Consider the following 26,377-nt stretch of genomic DNA (forward strand, 5'->3'; position numbering starts at 1 on the left):
TTCAGTTTCATTTGAATTATGCCTTTGTCTTGGGACCTTTGTAGTCACGTTGACTGAATATCGCATTCGTGTTTGTTTTATTCACAGAGCAAGACCTATGACTCTGTCACAGACAAGTTCATGGATTTTTCCTTCGAGAAGGTATGCATGTTTTATTACTTCGTCTGCATCATTGACTATATGCCTAACAAAGTGCACCTCGGCACTTTCTTTATCTGTGATGTTAACGAGCTCAGCTACAATTCACTAATTGTGACCTTGGTATTGGTAAAGCAGTTCTGCGAAAGTCCATAGAACTGAATTGTTTTTGTATACTATTTGCAGAGCTCCCTTACTTTTCTGAAAATATCAGGGTGTAAGAAGGGTATGCTGTGCGTAATTACAGAACCTGAAGGGACCAGGCAGATGAGTTCCATTTAAAACAGGAGTTCCGTTTACAAAGAGATGAACAGGGGTGCAGAATCCAAGTACAAAACGAATCATATTAGAGGAAGTTTTGTTGAAGCAGTGGTTCCGTTTAACAGATTTCTGTTTATTGAAAGTATGCTGTAATTGCACAGTAAACTGCAAAGGTTCATGACATTCAGCTGGCTAGATGGTTCGTCTTGGAGGTCTTAGGAACACCGCAAGATACGAGGGTGGAGGTGGGAAAGACAGCAAGCAATCACCAACTAACAGCTCTGATGCAGGATGCAGTAAACAGAGATAGTTGTTAACCAGCTTTCGTGTGCTGTCTTTCTTGCCTCCATCATTTCTCACAACATTTAATGACGTGAATGCTAAGCAATTGCACTAGAAGTTGGCTAATCTGTTAAGGTCAGCTCCATTCTCGGTTGGTTGTAGCTTCACCAAACCAACTGCATCAAATTTCTGGCATTTGGTGATTTATAGTGGAAAATAAAAAAAAGGTCATGGACTTTTCCCTCCCCTTTTCTTTGTTGCATAAAAAAAATTGTTGCACAAAAACGAATTTCTTAGAAGTAGAGGACCTACATTTTACAAGGCATTGCTTTTACATCGCAGACCAACAGCGCTTACATGCTGTTCTACGAACGGTGTTCATCAGAAAAGCCCGACGGCAAAAAGACCACTGCACAAACCGCATCTGAAAAGCCTGTCGACACAACGCTAGAGCCAAAGCCAGAGACTACGTTGAGGCTGCCATCGGAACTGGCCGAGGTAAGACCTCCAGTAGCACTGAAGAAACTTTTTTTCGACAGCAGGGCTCTTCTAAGTTGAGCTTGCGTCGTCCGGCGTCACGCAGGTCACGTGACCAGAGGGGGGAGTGGAGTAAGAAATTAGTACAAGGTGATAATGATGATGTTCGAGGTAATGATGCTAAATGATGGCGATTATCATTGTGAAGATAAATTATGATGATGCTCGAGATGACATCGCTAAATTTTGTTGATGATGCTCGAGATGATGATGATGTTCGAGGTAATTGTGTTCAATGATGATGATGCTCAAAATGAGACTAAGCTGACTTAGTCTACCCTCACATACACTCATATGCTTACAGCTTTGCTGTCTGATGGCTTTCAAGGCGTGGAACTGGCAGAATATTTTTTTATTAGCTCACACTGCGAGCTGGTTGTCCAGAACCCACTCTCTCCGTTCAAGGACGTAGGGCTTTTGCAGCAGTGGTATGTTGCGCAAACCGCGAGTCCAGCTAGCAAGTTGGGCTAGTTGGTTTACAGTTGTATCGATACTGCACTTAGTAAAAACACTGTACTACACAAATAAATGCGAAGGACAAGGGCTTGACTCTGTGACTATTTATTCTTTGTTTTGCAGTGGATCTGGCAAGACAACATGCAGTTCTTGCAGGACAAGAGCATATTTGACCACACTTACTTCAAGTGAGTGCTCATTCTGAACGCATGTACAGCAGTGCTGTTAGTTTAGCTTAAGTTTAGGTTAACATTTATAGCAGCCATTGAAGGAACAGCAGCCATCCATGTGAATGAAGGTTAGCGCTGTTATACTAAAGAACATTAGTACATAGGGTTAGTACATAGGGCACAGCAGTGCCAGTGAAACTCAAGCAGTGAAAACTGATTACTTTTCTTGTGCCGTTAGGGTAAGACTGCATGGAATTTTCTGGTTTTATTATTTTTTTTTTTACGAGCTCTATCATTGTCAGTATTTGCTTTTCTGTACTGACTTCTAGGTAATGTTCAGATCCACACTTCAGTGGCAGCGCCTTCCGAGTAACAGAAACTAATCTTGGGAAGTCTATTATGACCTCTTGCTGAATTCATTGCTGGTAGCTGTTGATGAAGCTGGAAATGAGCCATGGCTACCCTGTTCCAATCCAATCCAATAGACATCCAATATAATCCAATAGACATCGTCTATTGGATTATATTTACGAGAAAAATGCTTAGTAAATAACTTGACAGGAGTCTTACTACCCCACATACACACGGTGATGTCGTGGCAGTAAGGGGAAGATTGAGAACTTGTAAAATTAATGTTATGAAGATGCACATGCATAGTCACAAGTCATGCAAGTATTTGTAGTTAACGTACAAATGCATGTGCAGCTAACACTTTCAATAAATGTTTTTATTAATAATGAAATTGTTGAGAAAAAGCAGCAAAAGTGTGTGCAAGTACAAATGTAGTCATAGCAATGACGTCCCCTTTCCTTTGAATTGGGTTTCTTCAGCTTTCTGTACCAAATGTGCGGCTCCATACCTCAAACGTTGTCGTGTGGCGAAGAAGCTACGCTGTTGGCTGCGCAGCTGGGAACATCGTTCGTGCTTGAGACCCTGATTCATGCGAAGGAGAAGGTAAGTGCTCTTTCATGCACATATCGTGTGGGTGGGTTAACGCAACTGATCATTTCCAAAAAGTAATGCGTGTATGTGCAAGAAGCGTGTTTTCTAACCAAATGTGCCGTACACTGCAAGTTTCGTTAGACGCTGGTAGATGTGCATCTTTGCATTCATAATCATAGGAATAACTCGTGGAATTCCATGGCTGGTTTTATTAGAAATAGCATCAATACTAAGCTAAAGGTAACTCTTCGAGAGTGTCCGACTTTTATTTTGTAACTAGCCAAGCATATACACAAAATGAGTAAAATTGTTTAATCTTCTAACTGGCTCTAATTAAGTTGGCCTTGTTTAAAAACCAGATTTTGTAGTTTAGCCACTTCATCGAAGAAGCACTCTATTGAGTGTCGATTGACAGTCTATTGACTGTCTTTTGACAGTTGGTCGGCAGCTGGCTTCCGTTGTATTACCTCAGCGAAGGGTAGAGGTCTTGACTTTATGATTTTTACGCGAGCAGTTCTAAGCTGGACGGAGTACACAGGCAGAAAGAAAATTTATGGCAACATGACAGCTCTGCCTCTTCTGTTTTTTTTCTAGCTTTATGTCATTACCTGCAGATTCTTTTTCTTGCTTAGGGTATCGGCCATTTGTTTTTTTGGGTGATGGTCTTCCATTGTGCTTTGAAGCTGTTAGCAGTATGGAAGTTGTTTCATGGGTTCACAGCGACTCCAGGCTTGGTTGGTACCCTCTTAGCAGTTCGAGCATTGTAGTACTTCGTTCATTAATATCCTCAAACAAACTGACATACAAGTAATGAGCAGGTTGAACTCTTGAGTTAACCATGCCTCTGTTTTTTCTTTTTTCTTTTTTTTTTTTTTTTTTTTTTTGTACAGCCTACCATGGCACAGTGGATTGAACTCCTGACGAAGCAGTTCAATGCAAGCAAGGCCGCATGTGAGGTAAATTCGCAACCGGTTTGCCTTTATATATTTTTAATGAAGCTTTCTTTGGCCATTCATCTACATAATGTATGGACAAGTAAACAAGACCAATCCCAGAGAAAGTGTAACAGCTGCTGGTCCGGTTACGGAGATGATGCGATTAAAGGTGGTGCCCTTAACCCATATATGCCCAGCGTCCTACATATAGGGCGCTTCTTTGATGCACTCTAACATCACTATTTCTTTAGCTGTTGACTAGCGCCACCTACAGCACATCAAGCAGGCCTCATTGAGGCCTGCTTGATGTGCTGATGCAGGCCTCAATAAGGCCTGCATCAGCAACATACCTCAACAGGTCTACTACCGTGACGCTATCGCTTGACTTTGATCTTCGACCTGTCACTTAGCTGGTGTCATCGCTCTTGTGCTGTCCTGGCTGTTAAAATTTTTCTTACTATTATAATGTTCTTGTGCCTTTTATAACTATAATTCTAGCCCAGCAGGTAATGATCATGCAGGTAGAAATGGCAGAATTTAGTAAAATGAGTCAGGGTTGGCTATTGGTTCCACTCTGAGCCCTTGCAATGTGCCGTTCACCTTTTAGTGGTTCTTGGATCACATGGCTGAGGACGAATGCTGGCCCGTTCAAATTCTCATCAAGTGCCCCAACCAAGTCGTGCGACAGGTAAGTTACTTCTTTGAACGATGGATTGAAATTTTGAACTGCCAGAAATATGTTCCTGGCAGGGAACTAGTAACTGGGTAACTAGTGTTGTGTTGCCAACCAGTATTCACTATTTCCACATTTGGGATCATAATTTTTTTACTAGCTTTCAATAATATTCCTCTGCTCCTTTAAATGGAATTGAAAGACCTGGATTGAAATTTTGAACTGCCAGAAATATGTTCCTGGCAGGGAACTAGTAACTGGGTAACTAGTGTTGTGTTGCCAACCAGTATTCACTATTTCCACATTTGGGATCATAATTTTTTTACTAGCTTTCAATAATATTTCTCTGCTCCTTTAAATGGAATTGAAAGACCTCCAATATGACAATAAAGCCATAGCTCTCCTTGGATGTACAGTAGACTCTCGGTAAACAGAATCCTCTTAAACGGAATTACTGCTTAAATGGACAACTGCCTCCGATATTATTGGTTTCGTACTTGGATTCTGCACCCCTGTTCATCTCTCAGTAGATGGAACTCCTGTTTTAAATGGAACATATTTGCCTGGTCCCTTCAGGTTTCGCTTAATGAGAGTCTATAAGGCCATCATGTTACGTGACCTGTTATGATTTCGCAAACACATTTTATGTGTGTTGACTAGTCTGCGCCTGTCTTCATTGACATGTTATTGCTCGAAGTGTCATTAAGCGGAACGTTCTCCTCTGATCTTATTTCGATCTCAGCTTTTTCAGCGGCTTTGCATCCACGTGATCAATCAGCTGCAGCCCGGCCACTCGTCGCTGTACCTTCAACCGTACCCTGACAGGTGAGACTGCTCGTTTCGTGGAATAAGAGAACCGTGCATGTGTGCACATGTTTGCAAGGGCGCCTACTGTCAACCAGTGTGCATCATGATGTTGGCAGTTTCTGATGTGCGAACTCTTTTAGTGAAGAGCAGTCACTCAGAGTCACACTGAATGTGGCCATATGGCAAGGCCATTTTCTCACTGTCATTGTTTCAGAAGCATATTTCTTAATTTTTTGCAAATAAAACTGTCACAGAGTATGTATATTTATGTGCTGATTTCAAATATGCTGTTATTTTTCTGGTACAACATGTAGTTTTTTAAAATGGCAAGTTTTTAAATATCAGATATCATTTCATGTGCCTTATTAGGTTCATGTGCTACGTGACGCCATCTGGCAAAAAGAAAGAGTGTTCCACACTCGCCGTCATGGTTGTCATGGAGTGTTAGTCAGCGGCGCTGACTAACACTCCAAGGTTGTATGCACATAAATGCCTGATAATGTGGACAAGGGGACAACCGCTGCTGTAGCCTAATTGGTAAAAGCATCGGGCGCACAATCCTAAGGTTGCAGATTGGGTCCCTGCCGGCAGCAAGTTGTCTTTTTGTCCGCTTTACTTTCTTCACATCTATATCATAATTACTACAATACCCATAAAACAGTACAATTAACTTCTCCCATAACTTTCTTGGCTTCATTATGTGCTGGTTTTCATTAAGGCTGTGTCAAACGAAGAAATGAGCCCTCAAAGTTCCCTTCCTTCATTTATTAAGAGAGAAAGGAAAAAGATTTTTTTCTGAACTGTGACAGTTACGAAGCAAATCAACACACCACGATAATCTGGAATGAAGACTATAAGCCTATTTGAACAAAAGTTACGGTATGTTAACTCTCGTGAGCGAAATCCCAGCTTGACATCAACTCACTCGCATATGTTCAACGTAACACAACTTTAGTTCAAATGAATTTATAACATCCATTATTATTTCACTGCACACAATTCTCATTCCAGATCTCTGTGATTTGCTTTACAATTTGCTTTGTCATTTGCTTTGTATTGATTTGTTCTGCAATTCTCGTTGTTTGGAAGAATCGAATCTCAGCCGCCGCGGCTGCATTTCGATAAAGGTGAAATGCTGGACGCCCGTGTACTTAGATTTTGGCGCACGTTAAAGAACCCCAGGTGGCCGAAATTTCCAGAGCCCTCTACTGCGGCGTCCCTCATAATCACATCGTGGTTTTGGGATGTTAAACCCCAACAATTAATTATTAGTTGCTGTATGCAAGAAAATCTTGCTCTAAACATAAAAACTACATGTTGTATAATATTTGCATATTTGGAATCTGCACATAAAAATATGGAAGCTGGGAAAGATTCAGAAAAATCTGCTCAGAAACAAAAAAAAATGTTTATAAGGCAGTGTATCTCCTTAAGTTGCATGCATGACACTTTCATATCATGGGTTGACATAACAAACAGTTTTTCTTGTAAATGTGGCTTCAATGTACACTTATGCTGTTATTTTACTGCATTCTTGCAGCGACGACTCGTCTGATGTGGACATCAGCCAGATCGGCCAGTACTCGTGCGTCACGCGCTTTGTGCGAAAACTGTTGGCGCTGGTAAGTTGTACAGTTGTATCCAGACGGCTTTAAACAAATATGAGTGCAGGCCTATTCCTCAGTGTCTTTTGTTAAAATGAATGAATGAAGGAATTAATTAACCCTTTGAGGGTCAAAGACGCACATTTACGTCATGCCTGTATGTTTAAAACGCACGCCTTTTGCGATCATTTATCTTTGGCATGCGCTGCCACGTTGTGGGAATACATGGAATTTTTTCCTTGTGCCGATGTCTTCTTTTTTTTATGCTTTATACAGTGGTGCACCGGCTAGTTTTGGTTTTGTTCTTCGGCCGGTTCTCGCTTTTTGCGCCCGCAAAACTGATCGCTTTCTGGTTTAGAATCTTTCAAAGGGTGACCATTTTGTTACTCTCTCATTTATAGCTCCCCGGGGCGTGATTTCGCCTGTTTTCATGCAGGTGCTGACTGAAACAACCGATGCCGATGTGGTTGCGTTTCCCGTTTCGGGCACTCACAAAACCGCTTCAGTCTCCTTGGCAATAAGACAAAAGATTATTATAGGTTTTGGACTAGTTTTGGCTTTTCAGACGCGCTCACAACTGCACAGTTTTCTTCAGTGCGCTCACCCACACCGATTGTTTTCGCTGTGGAAGTGCGCACCGGTTTCTCTGCCACAAGTGAGTCTAGCGGCGATGCCTTTGAATCGCTGCTTAAGGGGAGACGCGGGTCTTGGAACGGTCAAAAATGGTCAAAAAATCGATTTTTCGCAAAGCTTATTTTCGAGGCGTTTGTACTTCTGAGCACCTACTCTCAAATTGCTAACGCTAAATTCGGTCGGGAAACGCGATAAAATCGGCTTTCAAAGCACCCCGGCAGCACTAAAATGTCCCCAAAAGGACGAAATTTGTTCGAACTTCCCGCGCGCGCCATGAGCGTTGCAGCGGGCCGAGCGCCGCCATCTTGGGCTAGATTTGAAGCTGTTTTCTTTGTGCACATTTTGCGCCATCTCAAAATGGCGTCGCTCAAGCAGAACGGCCGCCGTCGCGGGTTTTCTGAAGGTCGTTTCCAGGCCACTGATTGGCTCTCACGCGGCGCGCTTTTCAAGCGCGCCTTTCCGAGTCTCCCATTGGCTGGCGCGACCGACACGTCATTTTTTTTTTCTTTGTGTTTGGTTCTCCGCCGTGGCTGTCCGTTTGTGTGCGCCTGCTTTTGCGATCGTGCGTGTTTCTCGACGGACCGTGTCTCTACTTTGTGCCGGTAGTTTTTCCACGCGATCGAGATGCCTGGAGACTCTCGTCTGAAACCATCGACGCAACGAGCTTTTGGAAGCCGTAAAAAACGGGCTTGGAACAAGAAGGCGCCGGCTACAAGTGCACCGTCGGCAGCGGAGTTGGAGTCGCGGCCGGACCCTTTGGACCTGCCGGGAACTTCAACTGACGACACCGTGGGACCAAGTTCGACTAGCGAAACACTTCGGGTTGATGCCGCGTACTACTCAACGGCGGAGCAGGCGCAGCGAGTTGAGAGATCGGCGCAAACGAAGACCGTTCTGTCTGGAAAGTCGGCTACCCAGCGCAAGTTCGACCTTCTTGGAGTAAGCGCGGAGTGCCAGACCGGTGACGCCGGGACCGATTTTTTGCTCGTCGATATGAAAGTTTTGAATAACTTTTTTGCACAAGCGAAGTGCGACAAATGCGACGCAAAAAGTCTCAGCGTGAGGAAGGCAACGGACAAGGAGTACGGCCTTGCGGTAAAGCTTATTTTTTCTTGCAGCAGTTGTGATTTCGAGAAGAAGCAATTTTCTTCTCCGAGAGTGAGCGGAACTGCCACCATCACTCCCTTCGAAGTCAACATGAGGGCCATGAAGGGGATACAGATGATAGGCAAAGGTGTTACTGCCCTTTCGGACTTTTGTGCGTGTATGAACCTTTCGCACCGAGGCTTGCACCACAAGACGTTTCAGGGACACCTAAAAAGTTTAGTGAAAGCCTGCGAAAACACAGCGACTGAAAGTGAAGCTGCTAGTGTGGCAGTAATAAAAGAGCTGTATACAGACTTCCTGAACCCCATAGGGAACATCGATGTTGTGTTCGACGGCTCATGGATGACGCGAGGTCGGAGCTCACACATAGGTGTGGGCTGCATCATTGAGCTCTACACTGGCCTTGTAATTGACCATGTTGTTTACTCAAACTTTTGTCTCGGCTGTGCCCTGGGACCACAGCCTAGAAAAAGACTCTCTGCGTTTACGCAAGGCAAATGCAACTCATCTGAAGAGCACCAACACAAAAAAGACTCTTGCAAGGAGACACAAAACGGGTGCAACTGAAGATTACAGTCCTGGACTACTTTGAAGGTATTCTCTCAAGCATAGCAACCTATTACCCAGGGTAACATGCTGCCTAACATCTAGAAGGTTCTTCCTAAAGACTGAAAAGACATGAGCAGCCAGTCGCTTGAGCCTCATACCCCATGGCTTTTCCAGAACCCCCCAGCCGCTTGTCATGGTGGGGTTTTGATCATGCTTTGCACATTGGAAAATTTTTTTAGATATGATTCCTTGGGTGGAACAAGACACTTTCTGTTTTGTTTTGAAGGGAAACAGATGGGGAACATGTGAATAAAATTTATGGTTAAAGGTTCCTTTTAGAAATTTATACAGTGCGTGTCAATCTTCAAACGCGATTTTCTCAGCTTCACATTTTTTGCCAACTTGACCAGCCTTACGGATCTTTTCATTATGTTTTTGTAAGGTAATTTTGATAAATTTTATACCGTTGAATTCGTAAGAAATAGGACTGTGGAGCTATGCTATTTTTTTGTGGCTAAGATGAACATATGAAATTTTGTGAACAATAATGTGAGCTAATTGCATTTCAAGATTACACAATGTCAATACAATTGAAAGTTCTTATATGATGATATATCTCAGTGACAATATAAATAGCATAGCTCCACATGGCAGGTCTTTGGCTACAGCTGCATCTTAAACAGAACCTAAAAATACTGAGGGAAAGTGTCTTAATGACCCGTAAGAAATTACCTAATTAGATTTCACTTATGCTCTCACAATTTGATAACTAATTGAAGTACATGAAAACTAATTATATTTTTGAAAACAGGAGGAAGAAATACATATACACACCCAATTTCATTACAATATCTCCAATAATAAAACTTTTCGTTTCGAGACCAGTGTCTCCCCTTAACTGCCGAATCAGAATCTGATGCAGTAAATGTGATCCCGTCATATGAGGAGTTACTTACGAGGCGTTGACGTGTGAGTGATATCTCAGAAGCGTGTGCGGCAAGACGATGCTGACTGGATCAAAAGCAGCTTTTTTCCCCCCGTGTTTCCACTTAACGCCACTTTGTGCACTTATTTTTATACGCCTGTACAAAAATAAGCGCACGAAGTGTTTGTGCAGACGTTTATTTCAGCGCATAATATTTTAAAGGGACCGACAACGGATTTTTCTCGACCCATTTTTTTACGGCGTGACAGAAAGCTCACCTTTTGCAGTGCTTTTAGCTGCAGTAATTAATCCCAAGAGCACGTTATTTTACAAGCAGTATTTTTCAATCTGAAAAGCTCTAAACACGGGACGTACCTTTCCTCTAGCAACGCTGAGAATTGATAGCGATGCCGCCAGCCCTTCTCACGATTTGTGAAAGCTATCGTTGTTCTGCTTTCGCAGCAGTGCCTGTAACTATACTTAACCATCTTTATTTAGAGCTTTTCAACCATTTTTGAAAATAACAAGCTGTTATAATGAGATGATGTGGCATTATAGGCCTTCCCTGTGTTTGTACTGCGTTGTGTGCGCATGCGTCCAAGGTTGCCTGCGCCTGTGTCATGGGTGGCTTGTCCCGGCATCATTACTCTCTCGATGCACGAGCCAAGCCAAGTCATCAAAAATGTCACTACGCGTATGCGCGGCCGTGCCGAGTAGCAGCACGCGTCATTTCTGAGACGAAGTGTAGGTAGCAAAACTGTGTCACTCCAAAATCTTAGCGACCTGGAAACTGTGTGCACGGTTACATGAGCACGCTAAACGGTTGCGCAAGATGCGCTGACAAGCACGAGATCATTACGTCGCACGAAGGCACCACCACTATAATGCATACTACTAACGCAGGCCTATATGTACATTTTATGGAGTAACACTTTTTAATATAAAGAAACGAACAATATATCAATACTAATAAAAGAAATCGTCAACCGCGTACAGCAGTCAACGGTCACGTGGCCGGGTACATCGGATCATTCATGTTTTTGCCGCCAGAGGCACCACAGGTCATTTTTCACGACTTTCGAGTAAGATATGAAAATATAAATCCACCTGTCATGAAAAAAAAAGGGTTGGTTTGAGTCAATGCAAAGGGACGATCTTTGCATCAGTGGAGTCGTCTCATTTCATGTTCTGGGCAGTTGTCGGTCCCTTTAACAGTCGTATAGGTTTTTTTTAGAATTTATCTCACTAATAAGCCATATTTATGTAACAACCCAAATGATTTTTTTGTCACTTTATGGTCACCCAAAAAAAATTTTAGACAGTTTCTTTCTTAAATGGATTCGTCTGAAGAATTTAATTCAGCAATAAAAAAATACACATTTTCCGGACGCATTTCGCAAAAACAAATTGACCCTCAAATGGTTAATGTGTCAGTGTCTTTTATAGGGCTTTATCTTACTCTTGGGATGTCAAGAGTTTTTTTCTCAAAGCGAAATGAATGCTGTGTGTTATGTCGGCAGTGGGAAATGTTTTCATGCATGCACATATGGCAACACTTCCAAGCACAGGGATAAATTATTACGCTGGTTATCTTCTGTTTGCTCTGGCCTAGGTTTCAAAAACTTTTTGCAACGGGAGGTGCGAAAACACTGAAGGAGAGGTAAGTCATTTTGGTGGCCCCACCGGAAAAATTTTAGGGCTGTCATACGTTAAAAAGGGTACTGACACAAAATTTTGCGGCCGAGATAGCCTGCGGCACCAATTCCCGTGAACATGCGTATATCATCTGCAAAATATCAACAGCGAACATAGCTTGGAAGGCATTTTAAAAGAATTTTGAAGTTTTCATGAGCGATCGACACCCTCGCGCTACTGACACCCTCAAAGGTGACCCTCGGTGCAACAAGTTATGATGACGCCATAGCTGCCATTTTTTTGCAGTGTTCGCTCCAGCAGCTTACTTCTCGGCGGCTGCTCGCGAACTGCGTGGAAGTGCGTCACAGTTCTGTGTGCTGACATGATTGAGCATTGCGCCGGCTAGGTGGTGATAGTTGCACCCGTAGGCTTGTCGTTTTTGAAATCGAAACTGACACTGGTCGGTAATGAGGAGCCTGTAATTAGTTATCTGTCGCACACTGCAGCAAACAATGTGCCGTGCTATGAGTAACAGGCCCCCAGCAACACATTGCAGCAAAAAAACATGAGGCCAAAATTTTTGTGTCAGTACCCCTGTAATAGAGAGTAATAGCTGGGCGGGTTTGCGAGCCAGCGCGCCCAGCGGACGAGCGGAGAGGTGAACTGCGCATGCGTGGCACGCTGCGAAAGCCGGCGTCTTTACTGAGCGAACCGCTCGCCCGCTCATTTCGTCTCCTCAGCGAAGCGTGCGCAGCGGACGAGCATGCAAGCGTTTACCAAGATGGCAGCCCCCAACACAAGCGGCGGCATGTCGTCGGTGGCACCTCCAATAAATCAACTGAAATTTTAGAAAAAATGCCTTTTGCAATATTGTTTTCGCAGTAACTTCAATTTTATTCGGCAGGTGACGTAGCAAAGCCTCTGCTCAATCGACAGTAACTTCAACCTTGTTCAACATGTGGCGCAGCAATGCGATCCGCTGAAACGAGCGGGGCGATGCTTACCTAATACCCTTCTTTTCGTCTAGCGCTCCACTGCCCGCACCGCTCCTCCGCTGGGCTCGCTAGCCCGCTGAGCCGCTTAGCTATTACTCACTGTTATCGAGGGCTGACTTTGCACATCCGAGAACTTGATCATGGGCCATGGGCAACCAGTTGTCAGGGCACTTGAAAACAAAGAAATTGCATTTGTTATTATTTCTTTTATTAAGTGGCAATCACCATGATACCATAATGCATTAAGGTAAGTATAACAATGTAAACCAGTGATTTTCCTGGTGTTGGTGGGAAGCTGAATTTGTATAGTCAGTGCTGCGTGTAAAAGAATGTCATGTTGAGGTTGTGTTGTCATCAGGTTGATGACTGATGCATAGTTTGCAAAGTTGTTTCAAAGTCGAAGCGAAGAGTGACGATGCACGGCAAGAAATTTAAAGAATTTTCGTCGCAATAATACAATTTCTGTTGTAAGCGCTTGCATTAATTCTAGTTTGTCTTAGTAACTAGCCACACTCAACGCTCCCGGGTTTAAATACATAGATACTGTATTTTTTCGCATATAACCCGCCCCTGCATATAACTCGCACCCCTACCTTTAACTCTACAAAAAGAAAAAATATGTGCATGTAATTCGCACCCCCACTTTTTAAGCACATTTTTTCATTTTTTTAGTGCTGGTTAGTATATGCGAAAAAATACGGTACACCCGAAAAGGTGGACCGGAGGACGACTGCCGCCGTAGCTCAATTGGTAGAGTGTCGGACGCATTGTTTTAAGGTTGCAGGTTTGGTCCCTGCCGTCAGCAAGTTGCCTTTTGTCCACTTTAACTTCTTCACATTTATATCATAATTACTACAAGTAACGTCCCCTATACTTTCCTTGGCTTGATTCTCTGTTCGTTCTCAATAAGGTTGTGTGTAACAAAGAAAAAAAAATGAGCCCTTGCGTTCCCCCTATTTCGTTTGTTAGGACCTAGTGTGTCATTGTGCTATGCCTCCTGAATGCTTATTTGATTGAATCATGTCTTTTTCTTGCTCTATCATCACAGATCGAGCACGGTGCCAAGCAACACCTGCGGCACCTGACCGAGTACTTTGCCTTCCTGCTTGAGTTTGCCAAGATGGGCGAGGAGGAGTGCCAGTTCCTGCTCTCCATCGAAGCCATCACCACAATCGTCTCCTTCTATCTTGGCCACAAGCTGGACTATGTGAGCACCATTGGCAAAGGCGCTTCTTGGCAAGCATCGCGCACGTTTTCGCCAGTAGCATTTTAAGCAGACTGATGCATAGCATTAAAGGGACACTAAAGCAAAGCACTAAATCAGTTTTAGACTAAGACATTATTCTTTGAGAGCTCCTTTGTCATCAATTTCGTGGTCGTTTGCTCAATGAATCAAATAGCAAATGAAGCTCAAAGTTTCATTTTTTGGTGTTTTATGATGAAGCAGCAACGCCAGTACATAATATGTCACATACTTCTACGTATTCTTTCGTACTTTGGCCGCATTGAAGCAATAAAGGTTTCCTGAAAAGGGCCATCATATGTCTTTGGCTTCCTTAGAACTCAATGCAATTCATCTTCATCAACAGAGAGCGGTATAGATGTCGTCATGATCTGTGATGTCATGGCGAGCTGGTACAGGAAGTTTGAGGCAGCGTTGCCACCTGTCTTTCACCTTCTCTAGCTTGCTGAACATTTTATGTTGGTAAGAGTGTTGTTGACATTGTTGAAAGATAAGTTACCAATACAAATGAAATCATTTTTCTAGTGCCCTTTAATAGCTGAGGCCGCAGCAGACCTGCCACACCTCTTGTGGCCTTTTTCTTACTCGCCTGTATCGAGGTGCCACTGCCAATCAAAATTGCAACCACCCGACTTCCTACTGGATCATAAACCAGTGGATTTATGATCCACACTGTGCTAAGTCCATTTACTCTAACGTGGTCGTTCAGCTGCTAACACATACAGATGCGGACTCCTTCAGTTTAGCCGCACCATACACGGCTCACCTTGCCAAAACGTTCTCTACTTGCCACGCTGTCATAGCCACCACAGTCCACATTCACACACTGCACCGCCTACCGTTCCCTGTCGTCCCGCTGTCCCCATCCTGTCACACCACGTCTCCCCACTCCCATAGTTGCCTACTCTCTCCTGCCCGCATTTCTCCGCCACCTGGTGTCGGTCTGGTACCCTCACAGCTGTTACAAGTCATTCCTGCACATTGAATTAGACGCTAATGAGGAGATGGAAGATGGCTATTAAAGAAGCACTCGTGTTGTTATTCTGCCATTCTGGTTGCAGCTTCTTTACCTGTCATCTTCGTCGCCTTGCTGGCAGCTTCATCAATCTGTGGGAAGGGCTTCTATCAATGCTATGACTATTTGACACTACCAGCTGTGTATGTGTGTATGGTGCACCAACTGATTAATGCCACAGAGCAGGGTACCAAATTAAAAAAAAAAAGAAAGAAAAAGGAGCAGCTGGGCTAGCTAGTTGCACGACTTGTGGCACATATTTACAACACTATGTACTGGTCCAACTCAAATGTAATTGAACTTGTTTTGTGTTGGTGTGCTGTAAATATATCGCGTAAATTTACGAGAAGCTACATGCCAGATTTGTGTCTGCAGCCGCCTCAATTTGCCACAAATATTGGAACCCTGCACTGGCTAAAGGAAGCGTTGCCGCCATAGTTGTAACATTTGCGCCTGTTTGTAGAAATCCAAACCAGACAGAAAGGGCTCCACGGATATTTAGTCTTAAACAGTTTCTTATTTTTGTGCATGTTTGTAGCTCTTCTTTATCGATGCACACCTGAGACGTGCGCGCTGTCGCTGTTACCTAGGTCGAGATGGTGTCCGAGGAAGAGGACGAGGAGGAGGAAGAGGAAGGAGGTGCGCCCGTGTCCAAGTGCCGACCAGCCTCGCTGGACAAGATGGTCAGCCTGGTGCTTCTGCTGGTGGAGAAGTCACGCGCTGAGGACCATCGGTTACAGCTCTCCCAGTCGGACTACAACGCCCTCACGGGGGGGAAGGTACTGAGCACATTTGCATGATTGCGCTCTCTTTAGTAAGCATTTTGACAGAGATAGTTGCTACTAATCAACAAGAGTAGTGCCGAGGGCTTGTTGGTGGCATCATTCGTGGCACCGGCGGCAGCTTTCTATGGAAGACGGCTAGCTGGTGTCAGCCATCATCAGCTGGCCCGTGCTGCGTTTTGAAAAGCGGGCGTTTCAACTTCGCACTGCGCTTGTCAACTCCATGCACCATGCACGACTACAAAATTTGGCTCTGATGTCTGTAGTTTTGTCTTCTATCCACTGAATGTGTTTTCACACCAAGCCTGAAAGGGGACTTGGGGCACCTTTGAGTTTGGTGAGGCATGGGAAAAAGCTCACTTTCCAAATTTTATCCGTTGTTTGATCGAGGCCTGTGAAACAAATGAACCAGAGCCCTGCGTTGCTCCTTTCCATCTCCTAAATGCATGCCCCCCGAGATCTGTTACAACATTGACTGTTCATGAATTCATTGTCCCGAGCACTATGTTGTCACAGATCTCGAGGTCGTACGTTTAGGAGACGAAAAAAGACGTGTGACTCACTTGTCGAATTTTATCCATCATTTGACCAAGGCCAGTGAAACAAATGAACCAGAGCCCTGCATCGCTCCTTTCCACCTCCTAAATGCACGCCCCCCGAGATCTGTCACAACATTTTTCGTGTATTTGTTGTCCTGTGCACCACGTTGTCATAGATCTCGGGGGTATGCATTTAGGAGGTGGAAAGAGACATGTGGCTCACTTGCCGAATTTTATTCGTTGTTTGATCGAGGCCTGTGAAACAAATAAACCAGAGCCTTGCGTTGCTCCTTTCCAACTCCTGAACGCGTGCCCCCTGACATCTGTGACAACATGGCGCTCGGGACAATGAATTCATGGACAGTACAAGCAATACCCCTGAGTGCAGTGGTTTGTGCATGGAGATCCTATGCGCCCCTCCCCCCCTTCCCAAGTGCAGTGGTTTGTGCGTGGTGATCCTATGGCCCACCCTCCCCCTTATTTTCTCTCATTTGTGCACGTTGGACTCAAAACACGTCGTGACCCCTGCAGGGCTTTCCATTTCTCTACCACCAAATACGGGACAACATCTGTCTCCGCCAGACTTGCAACTTGATCCTGAGTCTCTGTCGGTGGAACGAGTCCCTTGCTCCTCATGTGAGACCTTTGTTTCTCTGAGTGTTCCTCATTTTGTATAGTTCTTGCGCTTGACCTCTGCCTACAAGTTCATTCTGTTTGCTTGTCTTTTTCTCATTGGACCAGATTGTCAACATGATCTTCTCCGCGGTCACCAAGCAGCCGGAGGTAGGTGATTGAGTGTCTTTTGTGCGAGTCGTTATGGTCACTGTCTTTCGCAAGTTTTGTGTTAATTTGCCTGAATACGGTATGGCTTCTTTAGTGCTGTCATGCCTGCTTGCTTTTTCCTGACGAGCGTTCCCACCAGCTAAATAATTGTAGTGTTATCACGCGCTGTAAGACGTGCCCTTACATATCGAATCATTCTGGAGCGTTATTGGCTATTTTGATGTGTATAAGTGGGTTGCTTGAGTGATGTGAGCAGGACGTACATTCTAGAATGTATCTAAAAACCGCAGATTACATTAAAGCGTATAATGTACGTATAAATAGCTGACACGTTTCATTCGTCGATCAATATTCTGTGACTGTGCTCACTGCCACATTGTGCTTTGCGTTACTTGCACTTAGCTGGGCCCTAGTTTGCCCCATGAAGAGGTCGATCTTTTACTCAAGCTTGGGCTGCTCTATTTTATGTCGCTGCAACGTGACATTACGTTCTTCAATGAGCAATGTGACAGATGACTTAGTGCCAGGAAATGTAATGGGCGAATGTCATAAACATATTGGTTAATATCAAGTCAGGAGTTAAACAATGTTAATGGGAAAGCATGACAGCTGTGAATATTTTGGTGGTTTTTATTATGTCACCTTTTTTTGTCACTTTTTGTTGTGAATAGGTATTACTGTTAAATGTAAAGCCCCTCGCATTACGTCATCGCCAATGTTGCCGGGGTTGTGATGCTAGTTGGGATGTCTGTCATGACGTATTGTAACACTTTGTCCTGACGTGCCTTACTACAGGCAAGTGGTCCTTTCTTCAAGCTGCTGTCAATGCTGGTGGAATTTGCTGGAGGGCCGCCAGGAATGCCACCCTTCACTTCGCTTGTCCTACAACGTGTCTGGGAGGTAAGCGTGCCTGTCAGCTTCTTGGCCAAAGCGACTTATTGGTGAACCACCCCATTCCTATTTAAATTCTGTTGCTATTTGAATTCACATTAAAATATTTGGTACTAGTCACCCTTTGCTTTGACTTCGCTTCAAACCAAAGCAGGGATATTCGCACAAGCCTAAACACCAGCGAGTCTTGGAGGTCGTGCGAGCAAGTTTTTCGCAAAATACTTTAGCTCAACCAAATTGCAAAGCGACTGGTCACAAATCACAATGGGTTGAAAAGTAACTGTTTTTGGTTCACTGCTAGATTTGGCAGTTGTGACTACAAAATCACATAGTGAGCGACTTATCCAAAACAATCACTTTTCTGCTAAATGCAGCCATTTGCGACTTTGAGTGTGCTCTCATTCACAATGCAAGCATCTTCAGTGTAATGCTGCTATTTTTGCTGCCCATGTACCCATGGCTGGTCACACTTCATTACTTCGCATTATTCATCGGTACATTGTGATAAGGCAGACTTTTGACGCTGATTGGTCAAGTCAGTCAGGGCATCTGCTTGTACAGTCATCGTGTGCCTGCGTAGTTGCTAGACTGAGCTCTTGGTCACTCCTCCTCCCCAGGCATCCGAGTACTGCCCCCTGCAGTGCCTCGAGTGGTTGACAATGCAAGTGCCTCGGAACAAGCTGGCACACTCGTGGGTCCTTCAGAGCATGGACGTCTGGGTGGAAAAGTTCCTCATCGCCCATGCCCTGCAGAGGGTGCGCAATGGTACGTATGAGCGGCGTTCGATGTTTTTGAATGTGTAGGTGAACGCGAGTTCGATATTCGCATAATGCAATGCTGTACTCTTGTACGGATTTCCTAGGGGGGTGTTATATCGCGATTGATTTGATATGTCCCGGTTTGACTGTAGAGCGTTCACATTGTCGACGCTGCACACTGTGACTCTGTATGGTAGATAAAAATTGACGCAATTTTGCACTAGCTGTGGCATCTTTTGTTAAGCTTAACAGTATAAAAACAGGCAATCGTATCTCGTCTCGGTAACAGTTGAATGTGTGTAGTGGTCTGTCCTCAGACTGAGTAGAAACTGAGCAAAACCTGTTTTTTTTTTGGAAAAGAAGCTAGCACAATGACGACCTATGGTGTACTTGTTTTGGACAACTGTTGGTCAGCTGAAGGTTTTCAGCATGTAAAGTAAATGCTTGGCTTTGTTGTTGTGTACATCAGCATGTACTTCAGTGTTGACATGTACATATCCTTTTGACAAGTTTTCTAAGTTGGCATCTATAAAGTCAGTAGCTCCTATTGAAGCTATGTGTACATAAAGGAAAATACGTAGCTAATTGGCATGCCTCACTTACTTTTGCAGTGGCAGCCTTGTTGCTGGTTTCCCTAGTGCCAAGCTCCCAATTCCGGCAGGCCTTCCGTTCGGGGAGGAACGGGTTGGCTCCACACAAAGAGCTACCTGTATGTACCTTAGTGAGTCTGTGCTTTGACACATATATGCGTTATGTTGCAACGTGTTTGATTATGATTCACAACAAGGTTATCATCTCATGTACCTATACAAAAGTCGGCCTCCACTGTTTATTCACCATGCATGATTCCGTTCTTGATGGAAGCTATCACTTCAGCAATTACCAGCTGATTTTGACCAGCTGGTTAGGATGAGGAATGGACAGGTTGATAAAGGTTCCTTCTGAGCGGCAACTCGTCAGAAACGAAAACAATCTTTTTGGCCACATTACAGTTGGCCCACTCCTCTTCAATCTGCATGGCTGGGCATTGACAGTCAAACTAGCCTTGACTGTCACTGATTACTAGCACTAATTAAGAACTGAGTGTTAGTCTGTTGAAGTTGAGCTAGGTGGTAACAACTTTTCATGAGCAGTGGCATTTAAATGGACAAATGAAGCACTCTGATGTGACCACGCAGCAGATGGATGCCTCCCATTCAGTGTTCAGTGTTGGTCGTCGACGGTGGCACTTGCCGCAGAAATTGGTGTCAACTGACTGGCCAACCCCAACTGGGGTCAACGACTATGTCATTTAGCACGTTCATATGGCTCACTTCTGGCGTATGAGGCTGTTTACAATGTGGTCCTTGTGTTGTCAGGCTCCCTGTTGAGTATCATAAGTTAAAACGGCTTCTAAAGATACGGTAATTTTTTAATTCTTGTTCAGAATCAGAATCAAATTTTATTATTACAACAAAATCAGGTTGTTACATCTCAGTATACCGAAGGAGGTCCCGGAGTCAGAGACTGAGTTGGGACCTCCTGTACGTGGTAAACATTAAAAAAAAAAAATTAGACTTGTAGCATCGACAGGAAGGAAGAAAAATTGCAATTTGCATTTGAAGGTAAATGATCATGCACATTTCAGAGACATAACACAAAAAACATGAAAACACGTGATATATTTAACAACAGTAAAAAAAGAAGGTTTGCACATTAGACTATATATCAAAAAATGCGAAAGCATGCTTTAGGGGCCATGTAAAAGAAATGCTACATAATGTTATATTGATTGATAATTAATTTTTTTAATTCTTTGACAAATGAGCTTAGAGCCGTTGATAATAAGACAGATGGCAGTGAATTCCATATGAAAAATGCACTGAAATGAGCGGTCTGTGTACTGTAGTTAGTGCGGATTTTCGGCAAGATGAAGTTTTTGTGAAAAGGAAATCTAGTGTTGTTAATGTTAAGAAGTTCCGTTCAACTGATCCCAACTGTTGCCATCTATGTTTCAGATGAGCCCAGAAGCTCTCGCTGTGATGCATCAAGTAAGTTTGGCTGATATTTCTGATAATTGTTCATGATGTAGGCTTAGAAGCCGCCAAAGATTAAAAGAAGTTTGTGAAACTGTTCCAAAGTACTTTTTGGTGTTCTGACCAGCCTTTTATAATTTTATTTTTATTACCCTACAGGTTTACCAGTTCCTATTGCGATTGCTCAAAAAAGCAAAAGTGTATGTTGGTAAGTTATGTGACCTGGAAACTTTTTTTTTGTTATCCTTAGTTGCATATTGTAACATTGTTAATACAGTCGATCCCGGATATATCGAACTCGGATATATCGAATTATTGGCTATATCGAACAGTTGAGAAATCCCCTTGAATTTCTCATGCAAAAGTATGGGGCTGGTGTGCACGTATATCGAACTCCCGCACAGCGAAACATTCGCTATATCGAACGCTGCCCCACGCCGAAGCCCAGAAAGTGCATTGTTCCTAACAAATATTCATCATTTTTCGGCCGCATTCTTATAAGTTCCAGTGCCTCGTCGCGCGCAGGTGACGAAATTGCGTTGCTCTAGTTCGGTGCGCAGCGCTTATCAGTTCACCGGTATATTTGACGCGCGGTTCGCAGGTTTTAACGCATGGGCTAGTGTTTTTCAAAGAGGCTGATTGCCGAGGGCACCAAAATGAGAATTCGAAGTGACTTGGCAGCCTTGTAACGCTTGCATTCCCTTCCTTGTCTTTTCGCGCACGATGGCATGCGGGCCCGCAAAGCGTGGCCTTCGAGATCTGCAACCTCGTGACATATTTTTAGTGTTTTCGGTTTTAAAATGCGCGTCTCAGAGGCTACGCTTTTTTTCGCATTTCTCGCCAAAGTAGCGGCTGCCGTCTGCAAAGCCACAAGTGCCATCGGTATCGCCAACATGTCGACGGTGGAGAAATGTTTCTTCGTGCAGCGTTGTCTCTTGCGGAAATGTGTACTTCGCACTTTGTTCTTGATAAATCGTCATTCGGGAGTCGAACTAAGCATTGTCCCGCTCGTAGCGATAAAAATGATGACCGGTGCTTGGAACGACGTCAAGTAAAGCACCGTCGCGCACTGTTTCCTTACGACCCTTGGTGCCAGGTGACGATTTCGGGTGCGTCATGACCGCCGACTACAGCGTACGGTGCGTCAGTGAATTTTGCGACTTAGCGTTTCCGGGCGCCGTATCGGACGGGAGCACAGCGAGTGATTTCATCGGTGCAGATAACGACGTAGTTGTTTCTTACTGCATCGATGCCGAGATCATAGCTGACGTTGCCGGTGCTGCGGAAATGGACCTGTGCGGTTTGAAGATGCCAGCCGCCATTGCCACCGCTAAACCCTTTATCGCGCTACAGAGCTCGCATCAGTGTTCAGCGTCGATCACCGCAGTTGTGGCGGAAGGTGCTGAATTTGCTTATTTGGAAAGCTTCAATAATATTGACGATGACTTGATGAATTCACGGTGCGCAAGAAGCAAGACAAGTTGGCGGACTTTTTTCATGTGAAATAAAGTGCGCTAACTTGCAAAAGAAGTTCTCGCCTTGTTCTTTAGCATATGTTAGCGAATCGTCATGTTCGCGCTTTTTACGATTTCAGAAAACTGTGTCGTGGCCTGCAGTGCTTTAATTAAAGCCTTACATACGCATATTTCGTATTTCGAATTATCGATATATCGAACTATTTCGCGGTCCCCTTCGAGTTCGATATATCCGGGATCGACTGTATTACTGTGCTTATTGGGCCCTAAAAAATTGCTTTTGTCTCTGATACGTTCCCACTTTGACTTGTGACTTGATTTCAGATCCTGCCGTTCATGGCACTGCCAAGTTGATGTACTACTTTGCGGTCCTCACCTATTGTTTAGTAGGAAAGCAAGAGAAATTAATGGTAAGTGTTTGATATTTGGAAGTTTCAGGATATCTTATTGAGCCAATGTGGCCAGAATGCAAGGTACTAAAATGGGAAATTTGTGACGTCACAATGACATTCAGGTGCCAAGATTACAATGCAAAATTAAAAAAAACGAGACTTTTTGCTTCATTTTATCATATAATAATGCACTTGTGATGGTGAAATGGCTTACAATGGAGTTTTCAAAGAGTAATATATCAGATTAGTTCGATTTACCCTTTGACTTTGGCGTTCCTTTAATGAATCATTAAATTAACGAGGTGCATGTCCGCCTCGGTGTTACAGTGGTTACGGTGCTCAGCTGCTGACCCAAAAGTCGCTGGTTCGATACCAGGTGCATCAGTTGCGTTTCAATGGAGGCGAAAAGCTAGAGACCCGTGTACTGTGCAACGTCAGTGCACATTAAGGGGGGACCCTGCTTCGGAGATATATTTCTTTGTTTTTGAGTACATTTTTATGAAACTTTCGCAGCTTATGTATTTTTATGTCCTGATTTCAAATATGCAATCATTTTTCTAGTACACTATGCTGTTTTCAAAATATCAAATATTTCATGTATACTGTTGGGAGCAAGATCTATTTATAAATTGTAAGAGTTATAAAGCAAATCAGCATATCACAATAAGCTGGAATGAATACTGTTTGCAATAAAACAAGAATGGATGTTCTAGGCCCAATTGAACAAAAGTTATAGTACGTTGAACACTCGGCAAGTCAGCGATTTCGAGCTCGGTCAAACTGGGACCAAGCTGGGAATGTTCAACATACCATAACTTTTGTTCAAATGGGCCTAGAACATCCATTCTTGTCTTATTGCATACAGCATTGATTCCAGGTTATTGTGATAGGCTGATTTGCTTGATAACTCTCACAGTTTAGAAATAAAGCCTGCTCCTAACAATACAAAAACCATTTAATAGTTTCAAAACTACATATTGTATTAGAACAATAATTGCATGTTTGAAATCAGCACATAAAAATACATAAGCTGTGAAAGTTTCATAATGATACGCTCAAAAACAAGAAACATGTTTTAGAAGCAGGGTCTCCCCTTAAAGGACACCAGATGGTTGAAATTTCTGGAGCGCTCCACTTCGACATTCCTTGTAATCATATTTTGGTTTTGGCTCATAAAACCTCGGATATTATTATATTATTAATGAGATGCACAGCAGAAAAATGACATTCCTTTCATATGTTTCACCGTAGCATATTTCGGACGCGTTATTCGAAGGTCGCAGGTTCGGTCCCTGCCCGCGGCACGCTATCTTTTCGTCCACTTTTCTTTCTTCACAATTACCTTACATTTATTACTAAAAACATCCCCTATACTTTCCTTGGCATTATTGTCTGTTAGTTCTCATTAATATTGTGTATAACAAAGAAAACGAGCCCTTGAAATTAACACTTCTTTCCTTCATTCATAGCGAGGGTCTCGTTCTGGCAGACTTGATGCCTTCAGGTGGTATGCGAGGGATTATTGGTCAGCTGCCAGCTCGTAAAAAAGATCACGTGCTACGTGAGGCCAGAAAGGCAGAAAAAGAGTGTTCCACACTCGCCGTCATGGCTACTGGCGGCGCTGACTGACGCTCCCACGTTTAAATGTACACATATACCCTATAAAGTGGACGGGGGGATGGCCGCCGCGGTAGCTCAGTTGGTAGAGCATCGGACGCGTTATTCGAAGGTCGCAGGTTCGGTCCCTGCCCGCGGCACGCTATCTTTTCGTCCACTTTTCTTTCTTCACAATTACCTTACATTTATTACTAAAAACATCCCCTATACTTTCCTTGGCATTATTGTCTGTTAGTTCTCATTAATATTGTGTATAACAAAGAAAACGAGCCCTTGAAATTAACACTTCTTTCCTTCAACCGTAGCACAAGTTGTTCAAGTTAATGGTGATTTTAATGAGGCATGCCTGCATTTCATCAGCTGACACATTAGTCACATGGCCAGCCGTGATACAACATCTGTACTGGGAGTAAATGTAGAGTGTCCACAGGTTGCCCTTGAGGTTGACGTCTCCTGCTTTTGATTTCAGTTCAGCCCGTTTTTTATTGACCTCTGGAGCCTATTCCAGCCCGGCCTGTCAGAACCAGCCATTCCTGTTCATCATAATAAGCAGGTGAGAAGATTTAAAGACATTTCGTTTGACCTTAATATTAAGGAAAGCAGAGGATGTGAAGTCTTATTCACTGGGGAAATTTCTGAAACCATTTTCTGTACTTACTAACCTTTGTAATTTGTGCTTTTGTGTACACACAAAAGTAAAAGTTTACGGGACACAAGATTTTAGTAAACCCTATATTCCTGCTTTGTCTTGGAACATAGTCTTCAGTCATATGTTTCATCCTATGGTAGTTAATGCCACCAATCGCTAGATTAGGAGCGCCATTCTCTAACAGAGTAGAAATACCATTTGCTGTGGAACCCACGTCCTGTAATCTTTTGCTGTTGGGTATACTTTCTGTATGTATTCGAAACTACAAAATTGGTAACCCGTGTTTGCAGAGACAGTAACCAGAAAGATTAGCTCTACAGTCGAACCTTGCTATGAAGTACTGTAAAAGCTCGTTAATTCGGATTTCACGGGACCGGAAAAAATGTCCAAATTAACCGAATGCCGAATTAACGAATGAACAGGAAAAACAACATTAAAATCAAGTTGGAGAAGCATACCTTTATTTCCTGAAATATTTTGCAATGGTCGTCTGCGTTTTCGCGCAGATTCCGGCTGACATTACAGTTTTTCTTAACTCTTCCAAATGGCCAACAGCACGCAAACTGTCGGAAGTTCTCAGGCAAACGTCCTCTAATGTCAAAAGCGCCTCCGAGACTTCCCATGAGGTGCGATGAGGTCGCGACATCATTAATAATTTCTTGATCGGGCAGGAGACCATTCGTGGCGACACAATGATCAATCGCGATGTAGTCCTGAGGGGTCATATCTGTGGGAAGGACAGCATCGAAGGTCGGGCAGTCATTGTCGGTGGACTTGGCTGACACCTCGTCGATGCCATCGTCAGCCACTGCCGCATGCTCGGGCCTCACATGTAAACACGGTCACAACGGGAAAAAAAAAAAAGAGAACTCTGCAAGGGGAAGAGACTGTGCCACAGTTTTGTGTAGCACACTTTTGTGTAACACACTTTTGTGTAGCGGCAGCCGTCAGCATTTGTCCGAATTAAGCGGTGCGGAGCCCAATTCTGACGAATTAACGAAGGTTTGGTCCCATAGATTAACATGCACTTTGGCGAGGACCAATAGAGCCGTCCGAATTATCCGAATTTCCGAATTAACGGGTGTTGAATTAACGGGTGTCGAATTAACGAGCTTTTACGGTAGTTCCATCCATTAATGAGAATATGTTCGTTAATCAGTATATTTGATACAGTGCACACCACTTAATAATGTAACCACTTATAGCGCAGAAGCCGCTTATATATATTCATTGCAATGTTATTTTTTACTTTCTGATTGACTTTATAGCAGAGCATTCAGCTTACTGATAACTTCTTTTTATTAACTTTTTTTCAGACACTACTGCTTTTCTGGTACCAGGCCTGTGTTGATTGTCCCGAAAACATCAAGCTCATTGTTCAAAATCCTCATGTCACAAAGAACATTGCCTTCAATTACATCCTGTAAGTGTTTGCAGCACATGCCAGTCTTTTGTGTTTGCAGACTGAGCTGGGAGAACCGTGTTAAGAACGGTGTATCTTGTGTAGAGCTTTATTCCAGATGTGGATACGATATTAGATGCCTCTGCATCTGTGCATGGAAAGTATTC

The 26,377-nt window shown here is 43.6% G+C and overlaps 1 protein-coding gene across 1 annotated transcript in view; it reads left to right on the forward strand.

The window, feature by feature from the left end:
* Positions 1–26,377, forward strand: part of LOC119374613 (ubiquitin carboxyl-terminal hydrolase 34) — a 152,743-nt gene that overhangs the window by 93,774 nt on the left and 32,592 nt on the right. Inside the window, exons 46-65 of the mRNA XM_049411107.1 lie at positions 88–141; positions 1,024–1,179; positions 1,798–1,862; positions 2,675–2,798; positions 3,677–3,742; positions 4,329–4,409; positions 5,137–5,219; positions 6,742–6,823; positions 13,698–13,856; positions 15,498–15,686; positions 16,760–16,864; positions 16,970–17,011; positions 17,807–17,911; positions 18,520–18,667; positions 19,272–19,369; positions 20,658–20,690; positions 20,835–20,883; positions 22,475–22,560; positions 24,629–24,712; positions 26,125–26,231. Coding sequence (XP_049267064.1) covers positions 88–141; positions 1,024–1,179; positions 1,798–1,862; positions 2,675–2,798; positions 3,677–3,742; positions 4,329–4,409; positions 5,137–5,219; positions 6,742–6,823; positions 13,698–13,856; positions 15,498–15,686; positions 16,760–16,864; positions 16,970–17,011; positions 17,807–17,911; positions 18,520–18,667; positions 19,272–19,369; positions 20,658–20,690; positions 20,835–20,883; positions 22,475–22,560; positions 24,629–24,712; positions 26,125–26,231 — 1,916 coding nt within the window. The remainder of the gene's footprint in view (positions 1–87; positions 142–1,023; positions 1,180–1,797; positions 1,863–2,674; positions 2,799–3,676; positions 3,743–4,328; positions 4,410–5,136; positions 5,220–6,741; positions 6,824–13,697; positions 13,857–15,497; positions 15,687–16,759; positions 16,865–16,969; positions 17,012–17,806; positions 17,912–18,519; positions 18,668–19,271; positions 19,370–20,657; positions 20,691–20,834; positions 20,884–22,474; positions 22,561–24,628; positions 24,713–26,124; positions 26,232–26,377) is intronic.

This window comes from Rhipicephalus sanguineus, chromosome 11 (genome assembly GCF_013339695.2).
Source record: "Rhipicephalus sanguineus isolate Rsan-2018 chromosome 11, BIME_Rsan_1.4, whole genome shotgun sequence".
Taxonomy (NCBI): Eukaryota; Metazoa; Arthropoda; class Arachnida; order Ixodida; family Ixodidae; genus Rhipicephalus; species Rhipicephalus sanguineus.